The sequence below is a fragment of the Dasypus novemcinctus genome, chromosome 4, assembly GCF_030445035.2.
Source record: "Dasypus novemcinctus isolate mDasNov1 chromosome 4, mDasNov1.1.hap2, whole genome shotgun sequence".
NCBI lineage: Eukaryota > Metazoa > Chordata > Mammalia > Cingulata > Dasypodidae > Dasypus > Dasypus novemcinctus.
The window spans coordinates 58342809-58364461 of NC_080676.1; the positions used below are offsets into that span (position 1 = coordinate 58342809).

The window sequence follows — 21653 nt, forward strand, 5'->3', positions numbered from 1 at the left end:
GAGTTGTCCTGGGTGGTGCTGCAGGGACGGATGCTGGACATTGTGTGTCCTGTCATGGTCCACTGGGTGGACTGGGGGAGAGTGTGGACTACAATGTGGACCACTGTTCACGTGGTACAGCGGTGCTCCAGAATGTATTCACCAGGTGCAATAGATGAGCCGCAATGATGGAAGAGTTTGTTGATGTGGGTGGGGTGGGGTGTATATGGGGACCTCGTATTTTTTTAATGTAACATTTAAAAGAAAATAAAGAAAAAAAAACAAAATGAAAAAAATAAAAAGAGGTTAGGACAGTGCCCAGCACCTGGTAAGCAGTCAAGAAAGAAAGCATTTGGAGCCAGAGCAAAGGAATCCTGGCAGGGAACTACTTAGCGCCAGGCGGACAGCTCAGCGCTCCTGCTCGCAGCCCTCGTCTTGCCAGCATTGGACGTGGACCCCATGAGGTGACTGGGTGTCGGTGCCTGCACTGCCTGCCACCACCCGGCAGCGCAAAGCTAGGGCTGGGCTTAGGCCTGTACACACACTGGCCTAAAGGCATCGCGTGGCGCTGGGCACATCACAGGGACTCAATCAAAGGTGGTGGGAGGCAGAGCAAGTGCCCTAAAGACAGTGCCGTGCTCACGGGGCCACTTTGTCTGCTTCGGCTCCCATAGCCCCAGCATTTCTCTGGGCACCATTTCCCTCTGAGCTTTCTGTCACTGATTTTCTGCCCCTTAAACATGCTGTCCTGAGCCTCGGCCACTGCGCTGAACATGGATAAGTTAAAGTTGGGAGAAACCTACATTTTTCTCACAGATTAAACTCCCAAGCATCCTGCTGTTCTCCAAGGGGGTCTGTGGAAACACTTCCACAGAGTTGGGTCCCCATGAAAGGCGGATAAGCTGGGCAAGGCGACTCCCCCAGGGCCTCCACTTTCACACCAGTGATCTCTCACATTCATGTTTACAGTGCTCTGGAGGGTGTTGGGGTTTGAACTGTGACCCCTAGAAAGATATGTTGAAGTCTAACCCCCATACCTGTAAACGTGGCCTTCTTTGGAAACAGAGTCTTTACAACCGTATTCAAGTTATCTCATACTGAATTAGGGTGGTTCCTAGTCCAATATTTCTGGTGTCCTGTACAGAAGAGGGGACCCTGGGAGAAGAAGGCCACGTGAAGGTGGTGGCAGAGGCTGGAGCGATGCATCTACGTGGGCACCAAGGGTGGCCCGCAAACACCAGCAGCTAGAAGAGGCAAGGAAGGATTCTCCTCTACAGGTTTCCGAAAGTGTGGCCCTCCGACACCTTGATTTCAGACTCCTAGCCTCCAGAACTGTGAGACAATAAATCTCTGTTTTATGCCATCTAGTGTGTGGTACTTTGTTACAGCAACCCTGGGAAATACATACATAGGGTAAATAGCATTATCTCCTTTGATAATTACACCCATTTTACAGGTGATAGACGGAGGAAGTTAAATTAACTGCCCAAAGCCGTACAGGTGGTTAGCACTAAATTGGGACCAGAACCTAGATTTTGGGCTCTTAGTCTGGGCTCATCACACTAAAAACCAAGAAACTCAAAAAAAAAAAAAAAAAAAAACCAAGAAACTCAGCAGGAGTGCAGGGCCATCTGTGGAGGATCAGCCCAGTTTCATTCTGAGTGTGCCAGCCCAAGAACAAGGCTGGGTTAGTTGCTAGCCGTTGACATTTTAGCATACACGTAATTTAGTGTATAATAAAAAATGCTTTCTAGACAGACACTGACCAATCCCCACGAAAATCCTGTAAAACCAGGGTGGCTATTAGGATTTTCATTTTAGTGGAGACAGGCTCACAGCAGTAGCCAGTTGCCCAACACTTCCACAGTGAGTCAGGGCCCACGCTGAAACAGCGCCTGTCTGGGTCAGCAAGTTCCGTCGCCAGCAACAGCCTGGAAGGCAAGCGCCGGCCCCAGGGCTGTGGCTCCTTGAAGGAAGTCAGGCCACGGCCCCAAACACGATGCCAGGGCCGCACTCCCCTCAGAGCTCAGCGGGGCCACTCCTCACTTCATTCAGGTCTCTCTTCAAATGTCACCTCCTCAATAGGCCCTCCGCGACACTGCCCCCAACCGAAAAGCCACTCCCTCCTCTTCCCTTCTTTTATTTTTCTTCATAGCCCTGTCACAACCTTAAGCTATATTCTGTATCTACTTTATTAACAACTCTTCACTGGAATGTGAACTTAGTGAGGGCAGGTTTGTGCCATGTTTGTCACTGTGTCCCCAGGGACTAGAGCACTGCCTGGTATGTAGGAGGTACTCAATAAATATCTGTGGAGAAAATGAATGAATGAATGAATGAAAGAATGAACTTGGCCTTCCTAGCCCCTCTGTGTTTGCTCTTGACAAGAACGATACCTCTAAGAATTACCAAACACCCCCTGGATGAGGAGGCTGAGGAGGCTGGATCCCCTGTGGCCTCCACTCCCTGGAGTCCAGGGCCTGGAGCTGGAAGAGGCAGCACCCACGCTTGAACTTCCCACTTACAACTTTGATGAGTTCGACATACTCTTGCAGTTCCTAAACTTCACTCAGAATTTTACTCAGCTCGACACCCCTACCACTCACCCTCTGCCCAGACCTCCACACCTGCCTCTGAGATCCCTGCCTCCTTTACCTCTACCCTGAATCACCACCCCAAAAACAAATACTCGTCCCCAAGACCCCCAATTTCTAAGCCGGCTCCACCCCTGTCTGCCCCCTGTTCTGCTCTTCCTCTGATCTCTTTACCCTAGGAAAGAATTCCTCTGCATCAGTGAGAGGCTCTGGGTTGGAGTGGCTATAACATTCATTGCAAACTGAGCTAAATTCCACTTAAGAGTACAAGGATAGTTGTGCACACACTCAGTTAAAAAAAAACTTCAGCAATTATGCCTACTCAGTGAACACGACTGTTAAAAAAGAATTATTGGATATAAACCCAATGTAGCCAGTCAAAAGGGTTTTCACTTCAAAGAAAGCAAGGAGCCAACAGGCACGCGTGTGACCTAGCATGGCATATTACTCTCTATGGTCCCCAAGACCACTTAGCTGGCACCAGAACCTTCTGCCTGCCCGTCCTAAGCCAGTCCTAACCAAAGGTGCATAAGCACTCGGCTCAGCCCCATTTCTGACCCTAAGTCTAGCATGTGGACCTAGAGCCCTGCCTAGGTCTGCAGACACTCTAACCTCAAGGTCAGCGGATCTCTGGACTACCTGCATCAGAATCCCTGCAGTGCTTGTAGAAAATGCAGAATCCTGAACCCCACTCACCCCAGACCAACTGAATCAAACGTTCTGGTGGTGGTTGGACTGGCATTTAATTAGCCCTCTCCTCCCCTCCCTTGTAAAGTTTTGCCAACCAATGATTAAGAACCACTGCCCTAGAGAGAGGTCACTCCCACTCCCCAACACAAGCTCCACTGGTTCAGCAGTAAGAAGGAAGAGGTGGGACAAAGGTCCAGGTCAGGAAAACAATTGCCCTGGTACTGGGGCAGATGAGTATTTCCAAGTCCTTCTTCACTTTCATCTTTTGAGATCCAACCCTCCTAGAATGCCATGAATCTATGGCTGCCTCCCAAATGGGGGAAGGGGATGTATAGCCCCTCTACTTCTCAATATAGGGGGGCTCAGGCAAAAGAAGGCCTTATCCTGGCCTCTTAGGCCTTTCTCTAACTTAGCTGCACAGAAGGGACTCCTGCATCTTATTTTCAAGTAACATGGATCATTAGAGCTAGGAGTTCTGAAACAAAGCCCTATTAGCAATAAACAGAATGAAATTCTCTATTCTTGTCTGCTGTGCACATGTAAAAATATGAAGGGGTACCTTCAGGGAAGAATTTGGGGAGTCACATCCATCTCTTTTTCCACCCCAGAGACATGACTAACAGCACTCTGCCATCTCTCTCTGGGGCCTGAAGTCTGTCCCCTAAACCCCCAGCTGTTGGCTGAGTCTTGCTCCAAAATGACAGAGGAGTTAAAACTCCAGAGCTGCCTCGCCTGATTCTAAGAATTATCAGACTTAGAAAGAACTGCCTTCTGCCAAGCTCCTTGCCCAAGTTCATTACCCCTCAGACCCCTTTTGGGAACTCCAGTCATGTTCCCATGGAGCCAGAGGTCCCCCATTCCCAGGCCCACTCAGCCACAGCTGAGGCCTCGGCGTGCCATCTAACTCAGCCCATCTAAATTTACAACAGAAAGAAGAGCCTATTCTGTCCTGCAAGATCATGAGGGATAGAACACCAAATACAACAAATGTAGGAGGCCAGGATTCAGTTATGATCCAGGCACAAAGATATGATCAACAGTTCTTGTTGTGCCTGCCCATTATTCCTAATTTTTTTTAGTAGGATTGTCCATATTTTCCTTTGAAGAACTCCTCCCTACCCCAATAACAGTCTGAAAAGTTTGAATGGAGCTGACCTCACCTATTAGGCCAGGGGTGAGCATGACCCAGCCTTGTGAAAAGCACATATTAGGTCCCCCAAGGCACAGTAATTGGTTCAGTAATGGGCACAAGAAGAAGCGGGTCTAATCAAAGCGAATTCTAGAACTTTTTCTAGGAATCCACTGGGATTGCTGAGCTTCTAGAAATAAAAGTTTGGCACTGTTATCAACCTCTTTGCCTCCACATGTGAAGACCCTCCCTGAGATAGAAACCAGCACAGAGGAAAGTAGAGCCAAGAGACAGAGAGAGAGAGAGAAAGAGATGCTGAGTCTTGATGATATCATGACAAGAATGACAAAGATCCAACTATACCTGAACCAGAACACTTGCACTTCTAAATTATATGAGTAAATAAATTCCAGTTTGAAAAATACATGTCCTTTACAATATAGAGTCCTGACTGACACAATGAGACAAGAAGAACCTGACAGTGAATGATACCAAGTGTCAAGGAAGATTGTATAAAAAGAAATGCCCAGGAAAAGAAACTTCAAAGTACTCTCAACATAGGCAAACAAGCCCCTTCACAATCTCATCTGTGCATATCTATCCTTTTCCCAAGATGCAACAACTAGCAGTTTCCAGTATGTACCTTTGTGTATATCAACATGCTTGGGTTCCAGACAGGCCCCTCTTTGGGTCTATTTTTAATGTGTCTTCTCCTCTATTAAATATGTAAGGATATGAAGGCCCCCTGGGGCCTTATTTACTTGCCCACGGCAGGTACTTAATATTTGTTAGGTGGATGAAGGGATGGAGGGATGGAAGGAAGAAAAAGAAACTACATATGCAGTACAGTTCTCTGCTTCAAGTAGACCAAGCAGGTTTTTCTAATCTACCCCCAACTCCTAAAATCTACATTTCATGTCCACTTGTCATAAGAATAAATAACAAATAACAAAGAGCTCCAAAATGAGTAACCTGGAGAGAGGCAATTCTCTGAATTGGAACTCTCGGTTCCTACTTGAGCTTTTGCATTATAAAACATGGTGGATGCTGTACATCTTCCACCTCGTTGCCAGCAATGAAACATAGCTTGCCCTAACAAACGCCACTTCCTTCACGGCAGTCTTCAGTGGAGTCTGCTATGAGTCTCACTTCCCCACTGGGCCCTGGAGGAGGGTCAGCTTTTGTGCTTACTGCTCACAGCCACATCCTGACCAGGCAGTTACCCCAGAGACTGAGTTTTTCTAAACATTTTCCATCCCAATCCCCCCAGGACCCCATGCTAGCTTCCTTATGGCCACCATGCCACTTTCTAGAAATCAAAGATCAGTCTCTGCTTGGAGATTTTTCTGCACATCCCTGGTTCTGAACCAATTAGAAACATGCAAATTGACGCTGGTCCTAATCTCCATTCCACGGTATTCAAATGTTGGGGCTCCAACAGTCATAAAAGTTATTCTCTTGTGAAAAGGCAAAGACAATCAGATATGTGTTCCAAGCTGCTCCTTCTCTGGCTGCCACAGAAGAATGTGAACTGCCAGGCCTGTTCCTTGGGGCTTATATGGTAGAGAATCCTGAGGGGAAAGAGAGGAAGACAGGGGATCCTCCATCTAGGGATGGAGAGGAGTTTTGAAGGGAGAAGTGAGAAAGGAGCTACCACAGTTTGGGCTACATATAAGGGTGCTGAACTCTAGCCCCTGCTACCCTCGCCCAGCCTTGTGACCTAATGCGCACTGACACAATCCCCAGAGAAAGTGGCACCTGTTTCAAATAGGTGAGTGGGTGAGGGAGTTATAAGGTCATACGACCTTCTTTTTCTCTTTCCAGTCTTGAGACTCAGACTCGAGGGCAGTCAAACTGACCTTCAGCTAAAGTGTGGAGTCAGTTTAGTTGTGTCCCAGTCCCTCTACCTTCATTTCTTCCCACCTTTCTCACCTGTCAGTGCTGCCCCTCTCCCCACGGTGCTCTGGGTCTGGCTGCCCTGAGGACCCTCAGAGAGGACTCCGAATGTCGCTCCAGTCGGCTCCCCTGCCCCCTGCCACTGCCTTAATTCCGGTCCCCAACTATTCTCACCAAAATTTCTGCAACCACAGCCTGAGCAATTATTTTAACAGAGAGATCGATGATTACATCACTTTACCACTTAAAAACTCTTCACTGGCTCCCCAACACCTATAAGACACATTTCAAACTCCTCAGCTTAGTTCAACAAGACCCTTCGTGGTCTGCCCCTGCCCATCTTTGGGCCTTATTGGCCCATGCATACCTTCCCTTCAACCCTACTCGTCCACCTGTGGTGCCCCGTGCTCACCCTACATGGGACCTTCCCAGAAGTGATTCCCCTTGCCTGCAGTGCTCTCACCCACTCCTGTCCCTCGTCCCTTCCAGCCAAAGCCTACTCATTCTTCAAAACTGCTCAGATATCATCTCTTCCAGGAAGTCTCCTCTGACTGCTTTTTTCCTGTCTGATTTAATGCACCTTGTCTAGGTTCCCATAACCCCGGGGACAGTTCATCATAGCCTTTGTCACCCTGTATTGTAAACACTGATTTACTTGTCTGCCTCCCCTAACTAGATTGCAACTTCCTTGAGGTTGGGTGGGAATTGTAATGCTACCTACCATCTTTGTATCCCCACTGCCTGACACAGAGCAGGCACTTGATAAATTTGTGTCAATTGAACGTATACATGAATGGATGGACCAGTAAAGTTTCATTAAATCCACTCAATACTACGGTACTAAAGTTTAATATTTTGTGCCTCCCCTTGGGTATTTACATCTTAAAAGTGATAATATAATCCAGTGCTCCTCAATTGAAGGTCTACAAGTGACTGAAGGTACACTGAAGAAGTCTAGGAGGAATGCAGGTTTTCATAGCAATTACTCAGAATTCTTTCTCCCTCCATCCATTAGATGATTGCTAATAAGACAAACATCTCTTGTCAACTCAATCTGCTATTCTGATTTTTAAGGATGTTGCCAGTAGTCACCTGGTAATTCCCTAACTTTTCCTAATCTGCATTCTCCTGTCCTGTTTTTTATGTGCTATGTCCACTAACCCCTGCTGAGCATCCGCCCCTCCCCTAACTGCTCCCAAAACAAAAAACCCTTGATATTCTAGCCCCTACAGGCCTGAACTTCCTTTACAATTTATTCTGATCTTTTGATGCTAATAAGCTCTTACTTCACCCCCTAATCCAAATCATTATAGGCAAATATGCTGGCAGCTAATTTTTATAGATCTCTAAATGTCTCTTCAGAAAGGGCCATGATGCAACCTGTTACTTTTGGTTTCATTTTATTTTAAAGTCATTGCAGTATCAACACTCATGTAATTTTTGTGGCCTTAAAGCTTTCCACAAAAGTTAAATGTAATAAAAGAAGTCTGCCCTTACAGTTGGCAGAGGATATTTTTCATAGCCAATAGTATTTTTTCATAGCAAGGGAGCCCCATATTCATACAAAGATGGTCTCTCCAAAAGAAATGAAGATAGTTTATACTAAAGAAGCAAAGATATTTTAAAATACAGAACAATAAGACAACAACGATTAAAGAAAAGAAGGATTAAGTAAAGTAGGAAGATGCTGAGATTGAATCATGTCCCCCATAAAAGGCATGTGCAGGTCCCAACCTGTGGGTGTGAGCCCATTTGTAAACAAGACCTTGAGGATGTTAGTAACTAAGCTGTGCCCAAACTGAATGAGGGCGGGCTTTAATCCAAATGGCTGAGGACCAAATAAGCAAAAGAAATTGGACACAGAAAGAGAAGGCATGGGAAGCAGCCAGAACTGGAAGTCAACACAACCCACAAGGGAAAGGAGAAGACACTGCCATGTGCATTGCCATGTGACAGAAAAGCCAAGAAGCTGCAAAGGTTGCCAGTCAGCCAGAAGATACCAAGCTGACGGGAAGCAAGCCTCTAGCCTCTGAAACCATGAGCCCATAAATTTCTGTTGTTAAATCAAACCATTGTGTGGTATTTGAATTAGCAGCTGGGGAACTAATACAGAGGAGAAGATATTGTTGAAACCTCAGCTAAGGGAAGTAAATACGCTGAGCTTCCTAATAGCCAAAGGAAATAAACTGGCTAAAATTTTTAAATAAAATAAAGAAAGCAAACCAGGATTCGTTCTCTCTCTTTAGTGGACCTATATTTTTCTTTTTAACCAATGCCTCCTCCTTCTGGGAAATGTTCTTTTTCCCACCCACTGAAATCACGTGATTCAAACGGCTGGACTAATACAGTACCTCACCTCTTGGTCAAATGATTGGTGCAGGGTTGGGTAATTGAAAGGAGCTGAGCCAATCAGAGTCCTTCCTTGGGGCTTTCCAGCCAGAAGCTAGGGAAAGTCCCTCAGTTTCTCTCTAGAACCAAAGCTTGGTGAATGAAGTCTTAGAACTGCCAACAGCTAAACTCCCAACCGTGCAGCATAAGTCCATCTGAGAAATCCAATATGAGAGAGAAGCTGAAATGAGTTGAGAGAAAGCATCCTAATTCCAAAGCCCTGCTTATTCCTGTCCCTGGGTTCTACACCATCCCAGCCCTTCCTGCGATTTGGCTATGTAACCAGACCAGATCTTCCTCTTTTCCTTCAGCTGATTTGACTTGGGTTTCTATCCCTTGCAACCAAAAGAATGCTGACTAATATAGGGACATTGAGCAACATGACGGATGGTGAGCTCTATGGCAGTTTTACCAAAAATGCAGACATTCTGCATGTGACCAACCCTTTGCATGGACTTTTGGTGTTGACATTAAAATTTCGTTCTGTAAAAGTATTTCTATGGAGGGAAAGTTACATCTGTGGACTTGATGAAAGCTCAGAACTCAGAATACAAATGATGCAAGTTTTTCTCTTTGTTTTTTAGTTGGGAGCTGCATGGAAGATTATTCAAAACTGAGAAGGACAGATATTCTGTTCTTGCAGATGACAGAGATGACATTTTATTGGAAAATCAAAGAACCCAACTTGCACTTCTGCCCTGGGGCAGTCCCTCCCTACCTTCCCAATGCTAAAACATGGCCTGCAGGAGGTTTAAGTAGTGACACCAGTTCTGCATCTGTCCAGATGGTCACAGAGGAGACCTATTGAAATCTTAACATTCTGAAGCATTTTGGATTTTTTAAAAACTGTTCCTTCTGGTTTTTCCTTTGGTGACCACACTTGATCATCCTTCCCTTTTCTAAAGTTGTGCAAGAAGATCACATCTCTGTAAAGACTTCCTGCTCTGGTCAGGATGCTACTTAATCAGTGACTGAGCCTATAAGAGGAATATTGAGGTTCATTTCAATTGAAGCATTTATGGAGTGTCTGCTGAATGCCAGTTATTGCACCAATACCGAGGACAAAGAGATGAATAAGGTAGTCATTGCCCTCGCATCTCCAACCTGTTTCCAGTCCATACAAGATGGCTGAAGCCTTCATGCCACATACGCCCACAAGCATAGACAGAACTACTCACAGTTGCTGGAGGAAATGGAGAGTGAAATTGCAAATAATCAATAAAAGTCATGGAATTCCCTAATACTTGTATAGTTTTCAGGTTACCTTAACAGGCCTGGAAGTCTGTAGGTGAATATAATGAACACTTGTCGCTGTACTTGTGGTTGCCCAGCATCTGATCCCTCTCCCTACCTGTGGCTAATCCTCACTCTGAATGAGATGCGGGGGGTGACTGAAGCTGCTTCCCAGTCTAGAACCTGCAAAGGCCTGATGCTCATGTCCCAGCTTCTGTTGCAGCTAATGCATTCGCAGGTATGAACCAGCCTCAGCCTTTGAATTGGGAGCTAGTGGTGCAAAGAAGCATGGACAGAGGAGAGTCTGATTCAGCGGAGGCTGAAGCAGTAGCAGGCCCCAGTTGCCAAAACAGCAACGCGGCAGAGTCTGCTGCCCTGGTTGTGCTAGCTGTGGCCTCCAGCATTCTGCTGTAGCAGGGAAGTCCTCCCCAGACAGGCTCCGGGTGACTTTTGACTGTGGTACTGGTTGCTGCTTGGCCTCCCTTGCCCTTGTCCTTATTTTGAGCTTGGTGGCAGGGGTGGGGGTGGGGAACGGGTTCTGTGAGTTATTTACTATTCTTTACCTAAAGTCTTCTCAGATCTGTCAGTGTCCATTTCCGTTACTTGGAACTTAGAACTTTGATTACAGTACAGAAAATGTTTAGGTAAATTAGTTCATAAATGAATCCATTTTATTATTTGCCTTGACAACAACCCACAAATCATAAGACACAGCCATTAACTGACATTTTGGAGTCAACTCCCAGTGCCCAGGATTTTAAGGCTAGTGTTCTTTCCACTATGCAGAGCAGATTTGGTTCCAGACCCAGTGATATCCTGTAAGTCCTTGAGGCCCCGTACGTTCACACTGGCTCTTCACCTCACGCTCTGGTCTCTCTGGTTCTTTCTGACTTAACCTCTTGACCCAGACCAGTGCCCTGAGGCACTCAGGGTCTTCACTGCTATGGGGTCTGCTAGCTTCGCTCCCAGACACAAACCGGCTTGAATGCTCCTACAGTGTCCGATCTGGCGATATGAGCACATATATACGGAGGCTCTAAATTTTGTTTCCTCATTTTCAGCTCATGTAGTCCACACTGGTACACGGGGAAGGGGGTGGGGAGGGGGGTAAGACAGTTAAGAGTTTTATGATAGGAAATATCATAAAAGCCACATTTCTCGCCCTATTGGAAAGAGGTCTACTTTCATTTTGGGTACTTTTGGGGAAACTTCTTTTTATCAAAGTGAGTTCCCTCTTTGATGAGGTGAAATGGAGACAATGCTTGTCTTATGCTATTATCTAATTGCTAGTATTGTTGTGAGGATTAAATGAAATGAGAAGAATCCAGCCAAGTGCCTGGCATGCAGCAACTACTCAAAAAATGTTGGTCTTTCCCCCCTAAGGTAATAAATATTTCAAACTGTGAAATATACTTAATACAAAGATATTTATTACCTCCTCATTTACAAAAACAAAATATTGGAAGCAACCTAAATGTCCACATTGAGAGAATGATTTTCCAACCATGCATCTATTTAAAATGGTAGCTAAGTAAATAAATAAATAGTTGTTATAAAAACTATGGAGCACCATGAAGAAATGATTTATAATGGAAAAAAGGGGGCAAAGCAAGATGCAAAAATTGTATGTAAACTATGTGTACAAAAATGTCAAAATAGGCATATGAAAAAAGGTATAAATAAAATCACCAAAATGAAAACTGGTAACCTTACTCGAAAGTCCCATATCCCTTAACCACAAATCTTGCAGCCAGAAGTGTTTTGGCATTAAGAATCATTTGGATATTAGCATATCTTGACTATATATAGCACCTCCAGTAAAGTCTGGAATAGCCCCCCTCAATCCCACACATCAGCACTTCAGCAGGGAATAGAATAAAGACCCTAAGCAGCCTCACCTCAGTTCAGGATAGGTGTCTTCACCAGAGGAGTGCGGCTCAAGTTTTATTTTACCATCAAATGAGTTATGAAAACTTTTCACTAACGAGCACTTTGGGGATTTTGAAATTGCTGATAAGGGATTGTAGGCCTATAGTACTTAAAATATTGACCAAGATACTGGTTCTGCCAAAAGGAAAATGTTAAAAGTGGAAAATAGGGGACCATCAGCTTCACTCAGTGTCACTGAGTGCACCCACCAAAGCAGCAGCAGTCCTCAAGGCGTTCGCCATCTGCAGAGCTTTTAATCCAAACCCAGAAGGCCTTAACTCACTCTTGCTGTCCTTTGTGTGTGTGCTATGGTGTGTACTTGCTGGCCCCTTTCTAGACATTTTACACCACTCTTAGAGTAAGGGCTAAGAATCGCAACATCCGAGCACGGCTTAGGGGTAGTATCTTGTCCCACTGTTCGGCCACCCAATAGTTGGTTAATAGATGATAAGGATTAATAAGAGCACAGATTGTGCCCACAATACCCTCCTTATTCTTTGCCCCAGGCCAGACCAGAGACTGAGGCATAAGACAGGGGCAGGTGTCCAGGCAAGGATTTAAGTCCTAACAGCAACTAAGAGGAGTTTGTGATAGACTCAGCCTCAGGCTGGAGATTGTATATGCATGTAGAAAGGACCAGTCCCCAAGCCTGATAACACTCCCCACACTACCATCCCCCCACCCCCACCCCGGCACCCCCAGGAATCTGGCAGCGTTGCCATCATGGGTCAATATCTCTCATGGGATAGGCCACAGGCTGCAGTGTGCTGGGCTCCCCAGAATGGCTGAGAACCACCGGTTTAAAGGGAGAGCCTCCTGAAGGTGAGGCTTAGCATACAAATGCACAACCCCTTCCAATTGCTTTGATTTGGGAACCTGTTCAAAGGCATTAATTAAGCCAATGGCAGTTTTTGTTAATAGTCTTAGTAATACTGTTAAATCTATGCTTCCCCCAATTTTTCAGCCCTGAGAGTACTTGAGCACCTTGACTCGGGCTGTTGACATTTAAGTGTATATTATGGCCTATGTTTTAAGCTCTATTCTCCCTCATCCTTTTCTCAATAGCAACTGTATGCTTTTCCCAACTTCCTTATTCCACCCAAAAGGACAATAGGCCCCCAAAGGGAACTACATTGTCTGAGTTACTAATATAAGTCCCTTTTTACAGCCACCATGGTTACATTTCTAGGCTGACACATTCCCACCCCATCAACCCTCTGGCAACATGAATAAATTCTTGAAATTGCTTTTCTGTTTGTGTTGGGGTTATGGGGACAATTTGTGTGGCCAAACAGGTTTTCTCTCTTATATATAAACTGACACAAAGCATTGGATTCATTATCCTTTTAAGTAACAGAAATCTGAATAGTCATTTGGTAATAACAGCTTTTGCTGTACACTTCCTCGGCATTGTGCGTAGTTCTTTAGGGGGAACAGGTCTTTGCAAAAATCAGGGGTTACCAGCATCCTCAGGGTTGCAGTCCCATCCCCTGAACTCCGTGTCCTCCAGAAAGATGTGGTAAGAGGCAATAGGAAGGAAGTCTGCTCTGAGCCCACTTGTCTTTCTAGGGTTTTGCTCCTGTAAATTGAGTTTAGTGGGAATTGGTCCCAACATTGGATGTGATTCCTTCAGAATAATCAGCATACAGCAGTTGGAGTCTTCAGGAAAGAGATTATTTGGGAAAGCCAATGAGCAAGAGTAAATGTGAATAAAGGATGAAGGGGCAGTATCCCTAGGACAAAGGAGAAGGTGCCCTTGAAAGTTGTAGTTCCTCAACTTGTGTTGTGTGCCGGAAGCAATGTAGAGATTCCAACTCAGTAGGGCTGTGGGCTCAGAGGTAAGACTAGGACTTAAGAACTATACCTGATAAGGCAGATTGCCAATTACAGTCTTGTTTTTAAGATTCCCTAAGACTGTCACTGAACTTTGAGAACCAACGGCTTTCTTTTGACTTCACAGATTCTGTCGTTTGGTCCATCAGAAGCTAAATGCCAGTTGTCATGTTCTGAACCCAGACCCTTGGACTCTGTTAGGTTTCATCAAGATGTGGGGGACTCCCAGGCTTTAGGGTTAGAGCCACCTTGATTGGTTCCCTGTCACTAGCTGTGTGACCAACCTCCAGAAAACTATTTAACAACCATATGTGGGATTGCTCATTGAGGAAATGGGATGCTGTGATTCCTCCTTTGAAAGGTTAGGGGGATTAAATGAGAGGTTATTTTATAAAGTGCTTGATACTATCCATTCAGTAATTCACAACTATGATCCCCTGGGGCCTCGTTTGAGCTAGGCTGTCCTCAGAGTTTCTAAACAAACATTGGGGCTCCTCAGAGATTGCTCCAACAGTAAGAGCGACAATTTATTGAACACTGCCTCAGTACAGGACACCCTGCTAAGTGCTGGGAGGGCATATGTGCACTGTGGGCCTTTCCTCTGCCCTGATTCCTCTCCTCGTGAAGGAGATACCAACTACAGAGAGCTTGCATACTCTGATTGCATACAGAACCCAGAAGTGTGTTTTTGCTTTATGGTTTGTGGTTTCCTCACCTTGCTCGAGAAGGTTATTTCTTTAGCTCTTTTTTATCACCCACTCCCCCCACTTTTTATTTATTGTAAAAACAGTGTTTTAACATTAAACAAATTTTAACCATTTGTCTGTTTAACAAAAAATCAGGGCTTATCATACCAGAGGGCAAGAAAGAAAATAGAACTCAAGGAAATGCTCTGCCACCCACTAACTCTGGGACCTTGGGCAAGTTGTTTAACCTCTTAGATCTCAGTCTCTGCTCCCGTAAAGCAGAGTTGATAATAGTTCTCTGAAGTAAATACTGTGAGAATTAAATTAGATAAGTATAGTGCCAGGCACAGACAAAGCCCTGAAAAAAGAGAATGGTGGTTGGTATTAGCAGCACCACCCCTACCTGATCTAAGAGAGACCCACAGAAGATCACTCTTACATAGATCCCATTCAAATATAGGAAAGATTCAAGTGCAGAAAGCTGAAGCTAAAAAGGATCCTGGGTTGGTTCTCTTTCGAAAACCTCAGAAAGACTCACAAAGTGACAATACCTTAGAAGGTAGGGGGCAACATGGAGCTCCATCCCAAACTTGCCCATCAGTGCAACAATCCCTCTACAAATTGTAGAAGACAGATTTATTCTCTGAAGAAATTCAACCAAAGGAGTGCCAACTTCATGGCCAACTCATGGAATCAAAAACAGGAAAATCAAATATAAACCAAACACTAACAGTGATGTACTCCAAGTTCTTCCTTTCCCAAAATGCAAACAGTTAGGCTTATGTCCTCCTAGGCAACAAAATAGAGATCCCTTCTTTAAAAAACTGAAAAACACCAGGGAAAAGACCTTGAAATACTGACATTTGGGAGTTCTCAACAAAAGAGTGAATTCAACATCCAATAACTCCATAGCAAAGGTCCCACCTTACCTCATATAATAAGTTGAGCTCTTATAGGTTTAAGCTCTTGGAAATTAAAAATGAGAAAGCAGAAGGTTGAAAGATAAAATCAAGACATTCTTCCAGAAAGTAAAACAAAAAGACAAGACAATGGACAACAGGAGACAGAAAATAAGAGAGTTAGAGGACTGCTCTAGAAGTCCTCATCCACTTAACAGGTGATCGATCCAGAAAGAAAAAGAAGAAAATAGTGAACATGGAATATGGAACAAATAATATGAGAACATTTCTTAGAACTATACGATGTGATGTGAATCTGGATAAAAAGAGCCCACTAAATGCATAGCACAATAGTTGGAATAAAACACACACACACATTTTCCAAGCCACATCATTATGAAATGCCAAAGTGTTAAGGAAGAATTCTAAAAATTTGTACAGAGAAAAACATATAGAGGATCAGAAATCAGAAGGGCATCAGACCTCCTAAAACAACATAGCCATCTGGAAGACAGTTGGAACAATGCTTTCAAACACCTGAAGGAAAATTTTAATTAACCTAGAATTCTATACTCATGTGTATCAGTTTTCTATTACTGCTGTAACAAGTTACTACAAACTTTGTGTGGCTTCAAACAACACAAATTTATTATCTTACAGTTCTGGAATTCAGAATGATGAAATGGGTTTCATTGGCCAAAATCAAGGTGTCAGCCAGGCTGTACTCTCTCCAGAGGTTCTAGGGAGAATCCGTTTCCTTGTCTTTTCCAGCTTCTAGAGGGTATCTGCAGTTTTTGGTTCATGATCTCTTCATCCATCTCCAAAGCACATCACTCTAACCTCTGCTCTGCTCCTGCAATCATATGTCCTCTAACTCCAGTCCTCCCCCTTCCTCCTTATAAGGTTCCTTGTGACTACATTGGACACAGTTGGATAATCCAGGATACTCACCCCATCTCAAACTTTTTTATTTAGTCATATGCGAAGATTCTTTTACCATGTAAAGGAACCTATTCACAGGTTCCAGGGGTTAGGATATGGACGCCTATGTGTATTTGGGGGGACAGGGGGCATTGTCAGCCTACCACATTGAGTGAATAAAAGTGTTTTAAAACATTCCAAGCCTCAGAAATTTGCTTCCCAAGCAGCCATTCTTAGGAAGCTACTGGAGGATATGCTCCATCGAAGAAGAAAGTAAATCAAGAAAGAAAAAGATATGAGATGAAGGGGGAAAATCTCCAATATAAGAGTCAAAGGAATTCCTAGAATGGTGGGGAAGCAGCTGGACAATAGCTGGGTAGAAGGTGTAGTTTGTGAGGAAGTGAGGAGAGTCCTAGGGGAAAATGGAACTGGTAGATTCTCTGATGCATTATACCACGTGAAGGGTCATCATGAGAGGCTGTTACAAAACATACCAGAAACTAAGCAAATAGAAAAATGAGTGAATTATTAACTTGGGGAAAGACAACAAGGCTTATGAGAAAGGAAATGTATTCATATCATAAAATTTGGCTCAGCAGGGAACAATGTTTTCATGGGTTTAATCATGTAAATTCAATATAGATTTATTTTTAAAATTGTGATAACATTATATTGAGAGATTATAGGGCAGGATAGCGTATTATAAGGCATTAAGTATAAGTGCTAAATCCTTATCAGACATCACAGGAATTTAATAAAAGAGGTCCAACATTGAAATCAAGAAAGAGCAATATAAGCACATTATGTAGAAATATAGAGCCAATACAAAAAAAAGAGCTAATAAAGTAAAAAAATAGTTGCCTCTAGGGAGTGAGACTGCAAGTTGGAGGAAGTAGAATTGGAAGTGGAAGTGGAATTTTGTTTTCTGGTATAAGACTTTAAACACTATTTTACTCTTTGTTAACTATTTACATGCATTACTTCAAAACATGACATTTAATTTAAAAATATACATGAAAATTTGCTAAGGATATGAAGAGACAGTTCACAGGAAAAAACATAACCCTTAAACGTATGAAAAGAAGTTCAACCTTATTAAACATAAAAGCAATCCAATATATATCTTGACAGGAAAAAAAAAAAACAATCCAAACTGAAACTATATTGAAATGCTATCTCTTATCTATCAGATACGTAAAAATCCAAAGGCTTGATGACATCCTCTGTTGGCAAGGTTTTGGGGAGCACAAAACAATCCAACCCCTATCGAGGAGAATCTGGCAATGTCTGCTAAGACTGCAGATTCATTTCACTTTGACTCAGCAATCCCTCTTCTAAAAATGTATCCTCAGCTAGCCCTGCATGCATACGAAATGGTATCAGGTTATTCGTTGCAACATGGTTCCTAATAAGCAAAAGATAAGAAACAATCTAAATGCCCATCAATAGGGGACTGGTTAAATAAACTATGATTCAGCCACTTAGTGGAAAATATTTATTTTCTCAATGAATTTAAAAAGTCAGCTTCCAGGCCCCCAAAGCACATAGGGCTGCATCTGAAGCCTCCCAAGACAGAGCAGACTAGCTGGCCTTTCTCAGCCTAAGTGTAAGAGGAACTTTGCTTCCAACCCCTTTCAGAACTTCAGAAACAAAGCAAGGGCAACCGTGGGGCAATGTCAGGCTTAATGTCAGTCTTAGGTCCAAATCCCAACTTGGCTACTTCCTTATCAATCGTCTTACTCCAGGCTTCGTTTCCTCACCTGTAAGATGGGGATGAAAGTCCCTACCTTGCAGGGATGATGTGAGCTTTAAATGGACGGTGTCTGTGATACAGTGGCACATAATAAGTGCTTAACAAACAGAAGTTAGTAATAGTAGTAGGACAGAAAAAAGGAATCCTGTCTCCAGGACTGCATTCAGTATAGGAGGAAAGTCATTTTGGAAATCCCAAGGTAAGAATCAAAAGCTACTGCTCTGCCCTGAAAAAAAGAATAGAAGGAATTTCCCTTCATGATCAGGCAGTTCTAGAAGAGACTCGAAAGGCACAGACAGGCAGACACACCCGGCTTATGCACCTGCCGCTTCTCATTGCCCCTGCCTGCTCCGAGGACTGGCAGAGAGACATTGTCTACGTATCCCAGAACAACAGATTGAGAAGGATCCGAGTCCAAATGCTTTCTACTTAGGGATGAGAAACCCAAGGACCAGAGAAGACCAGTGATGTGCTTGAGGGCACACAGCCAGCAGTGCTGTTCCATGGCCAGGCTGACCCACTAACAAAATTACTATCAGGTAAACATTTTATGATAGCAGTTTTCCAGTGAGTCAAACAGAAAGAATAAACCCAAAAGTGATACGCAAGGCATTGAGCTTAGCAAATTTCCATGCTCTGGCAAAAGGGGTTGCACAATGTGATCAATATGAGTGAAATAAGTAAGGTGCTTATCTCTGTTACCCACTTTTATGACTGCACCTACGCTCTCCCTTTTATACAATTCCTGTGGAGTGAAGCTCCAAACTTAGTGGCAACATTTAATAAATATTCTTAGCAGAATCAAGCAGAATCAGGTGAAGAAATATTGAGCATATACCATGTGACAGGCACTGTGGGAGGCCGTTTTCCCTCTCAAATTTAATTCTCACAACAATCCGATGAGATAATCAGCATTGTCTCCATCTTACAGGTGACAAAACAAACTCAGAGCGGTAAGTGACCTGCCTAAAGTCATACAGCCAGAAAGAGCCACGGCGGGATGGAGCCAGGTCTCCTGATTGCAGGTCTTCCCACTGTGAGACCAGGAGTTTGTGGTGACAGGGGCCCCTGGCTTCTGAAGCCCCCTGTAACTGCTGCCCAGTAGCTTCCCACCCACCCTGCACACACGGTAACCCTTTCTCTTCAGCAAATCATTTTATAACTCAAAAAAGGGGCCACATCCTTTTTCTCTACCTCTTGCTGATGAACAAAGACAACATCATGTTTCCAACATGTTAGTCAGATGAGGAGGGAAAATCCCGTGATTTTATTAAATTTTCCATCCTCTGCAATAAGGACATATACACAGAAGGCTTACAAAAATGAATATTTCTTTTTAAATGATGCTAATCTCTCTTTTAATGTGGTCTAAATCCTAAGACCGATGGTACTAAGGCTTTCTTTCTCATATCTTAAGTAACACGATCCTTAGTAAGTATACAAACCATAAAGGCCACAGCCAACCCTTAGATCGGGCTCTCACACCAACACAATCTGCACCCAGTCTGACTCCGGTCCTAGGCGTGCTGACCTGAAATAGTTGCTGGCTGCGGCAAGCACCACGCGGTGGCAGGAGAATTCCTGAATGTCCACACACAAGATGACATCTGTCAAAGCGTTTTCCACTCGGAGGGTCTCCAGGCCGCTCTGAAGAATTAAGGAGAGTCCCTTGTCGTCAAATTTTACCTTATCCCCATTTAAAATTTCCACCAGGTCTCCCCTTTCCCGAGAGGGCTCATCTGCGGAAGGCGCGAGGGGGCCTTCCAAACTCTTCTCTACCACGTCGCCCATGGTCCAGGCGCCCCTTTGTCCTGCCATCAACCTCCAGACTGAAGGAGCGCCCAAGTTGCAGGCAGGTCACATTGCAGAAACTGAGCGGATTTCCTGTGCAGGGCCCTCCACTTATCACCAGCTGTCACACACGCATAACAGGAAGTCTCGCACTTTCTCATCCTGTTACTACAAACACCGGCAACTTCTATTCTTCTTCTTTCTGTGAATTATCACAGGGTTAGAAATGACTTAGAATGGGTGTGTAGGAGGGGGTTCTGGGAGAGAAAGGGTGGCTTCTGAGTGTCTGCGCTCAGTAGTTATTTTGGTCCGTCTCCCACCTCATATCCGTGAACGGGAAGTCTCGGCTCTGGTTATTGCATTTCCATCCCTGGTACGAGTCTAACCCAAGTTGTGGATGACGGGATGGGGCAGGGGGCATTCTACCAAGCTTGCCCTCCCACAGGCATCAGAGACCCTCCCATGAGCCTCCACCCAACCCCTTGGGAACCCGGGAAAATCCACTTAATCTCTGGCATTCCGTTACTTCTCTCGGCTCCACACATTTCCTGTCTACATCTTCCTCACTGCTCAGGAGGAAACAATGTCATGGCAAACATTAACAGTCCCCTCAAAATAGCTATTGTTCCAGATGTGCCTCTGGGGACAGAGGAGAAATGGTCTGCAGAAACTCCGCACCCAGGGTCTTCTGTCTTAGAAGACCAATCAGGGTAAGTTAGCATGAGGTTCCTCTAGCAAGACTAAAATCAGTCTCATCTCACCCAGCATCTCCTGATCACGCTGCCAGTGGTAGATCATTACCTCGGCAGGTCACGGTTAAATAGAAATAACTATCTTTCTAAAACTCCCACTGTACGTCCTAGGGAATTTACAAGAAATAATGCATTTAAATCATTATAACATCTCAGTGAGGTAGATAGGACTTTCCTCATTTTACAGCGGGGGAAATTGAAGCTCTGCTCAAGCGAGTGGCAGGGCCCAGTTCTTTGGTTCCAAAGACCCTGTCCCCTCCACCACTGCGAGAGCTATGATATCACATCAGCCCTTCCTCCTGGGTCTCCCACACAGAATCCTGCAGGGCTTGTCTCCCGTGGCTGCACCAGCTGTCCTTGGTGTCTTCTCAAAGTGCCTTTGCTGTCTCACTCCTGTTCTCATTCCCCTTCTACCAGTGGAGAGCATTGGTTTCCAGTCCTCCTAGTCAGCCAGGCATTTGAATCTTTTTCTCTGTCCTGTTCAGTGGTGACTAAAGCCCTTGGGGGTTCCAGCATTGCCTCAGCTCTTTTCTCACCATGGATCTTGACTTCTAAATTCAGGGTCTTTTGTAGTCTTCAAAAACTTTCCCTTTATCCAGAGCTCTATCAATCAAGATGCTTTGGGCTGCAAGTAAGAGAATATCCCATCTAAAGTGATTTAAATAAGAGGCATCTCACATTATAAGAAGCTGTGGGTATGGAGTTCCAGGTTGATTCAGCAGCTCAGTATTGTTATCAATGACAGAATTTTTCCATCTTTCCACCTTGCCACCTCTGGTGTGATGGAGATGTCCCTCATGGTCACATAATAGCTGCCATGATATCTAGTATCATGTCTTCACACAACTCCAGTCCCAAATCAAGAAGAAAAGTACCAGGTTTCTTCTTTCCCATTTCTCTCATTTTTCCATGGAGAAATTCTTTCCTAAAATTCCCCATCAGACTTCTCCTGGATCATTTTACCACCCCAGAACAATCACCAGAAAATATAAATGAATTCCATGATTGGCTTAGACCAAATATGATTCATCCCCTGGGACTGGTCCACCTTCCCCAACAAGATTAAGGAATAGCCATCTGATAGCAAAATAAAGGTAGGAGTCTGTTAGCACAGAGGAGGAGGAAGTTAGCCTCCTGTGCCTGCCACAAGCCTATGCACAACCCTAACTCTCCCTCCAAG

The 21653-nt window shown here is 44.3% G+C and overlaps 1 protein-coding gene across 1 annotated transcript in view; it reads right to left on the reverse strand.

Annotated features, from left to right (window-relative positions):
• KLHL6 (kelch like family member 6) overlaps window positions 1–19807 on the reverse strand; it is a 66251-nt gene extending 46444 nt beyond the window's left edge. The window contains exon 1 of the mRNA XM_004464599.5: window positions 19462–19807. Coding sequence (XP_004464656.1) covers window positions 19462–19748 — 287 coding nt within the window. The 5' untranslated portion in view covers window positions 19749–19807. The remainder of the gene's footprint in view (window positions 1–19461) is intronic.
• Window positions 19808–21653: the final 1846 nt, after the last annotated feature.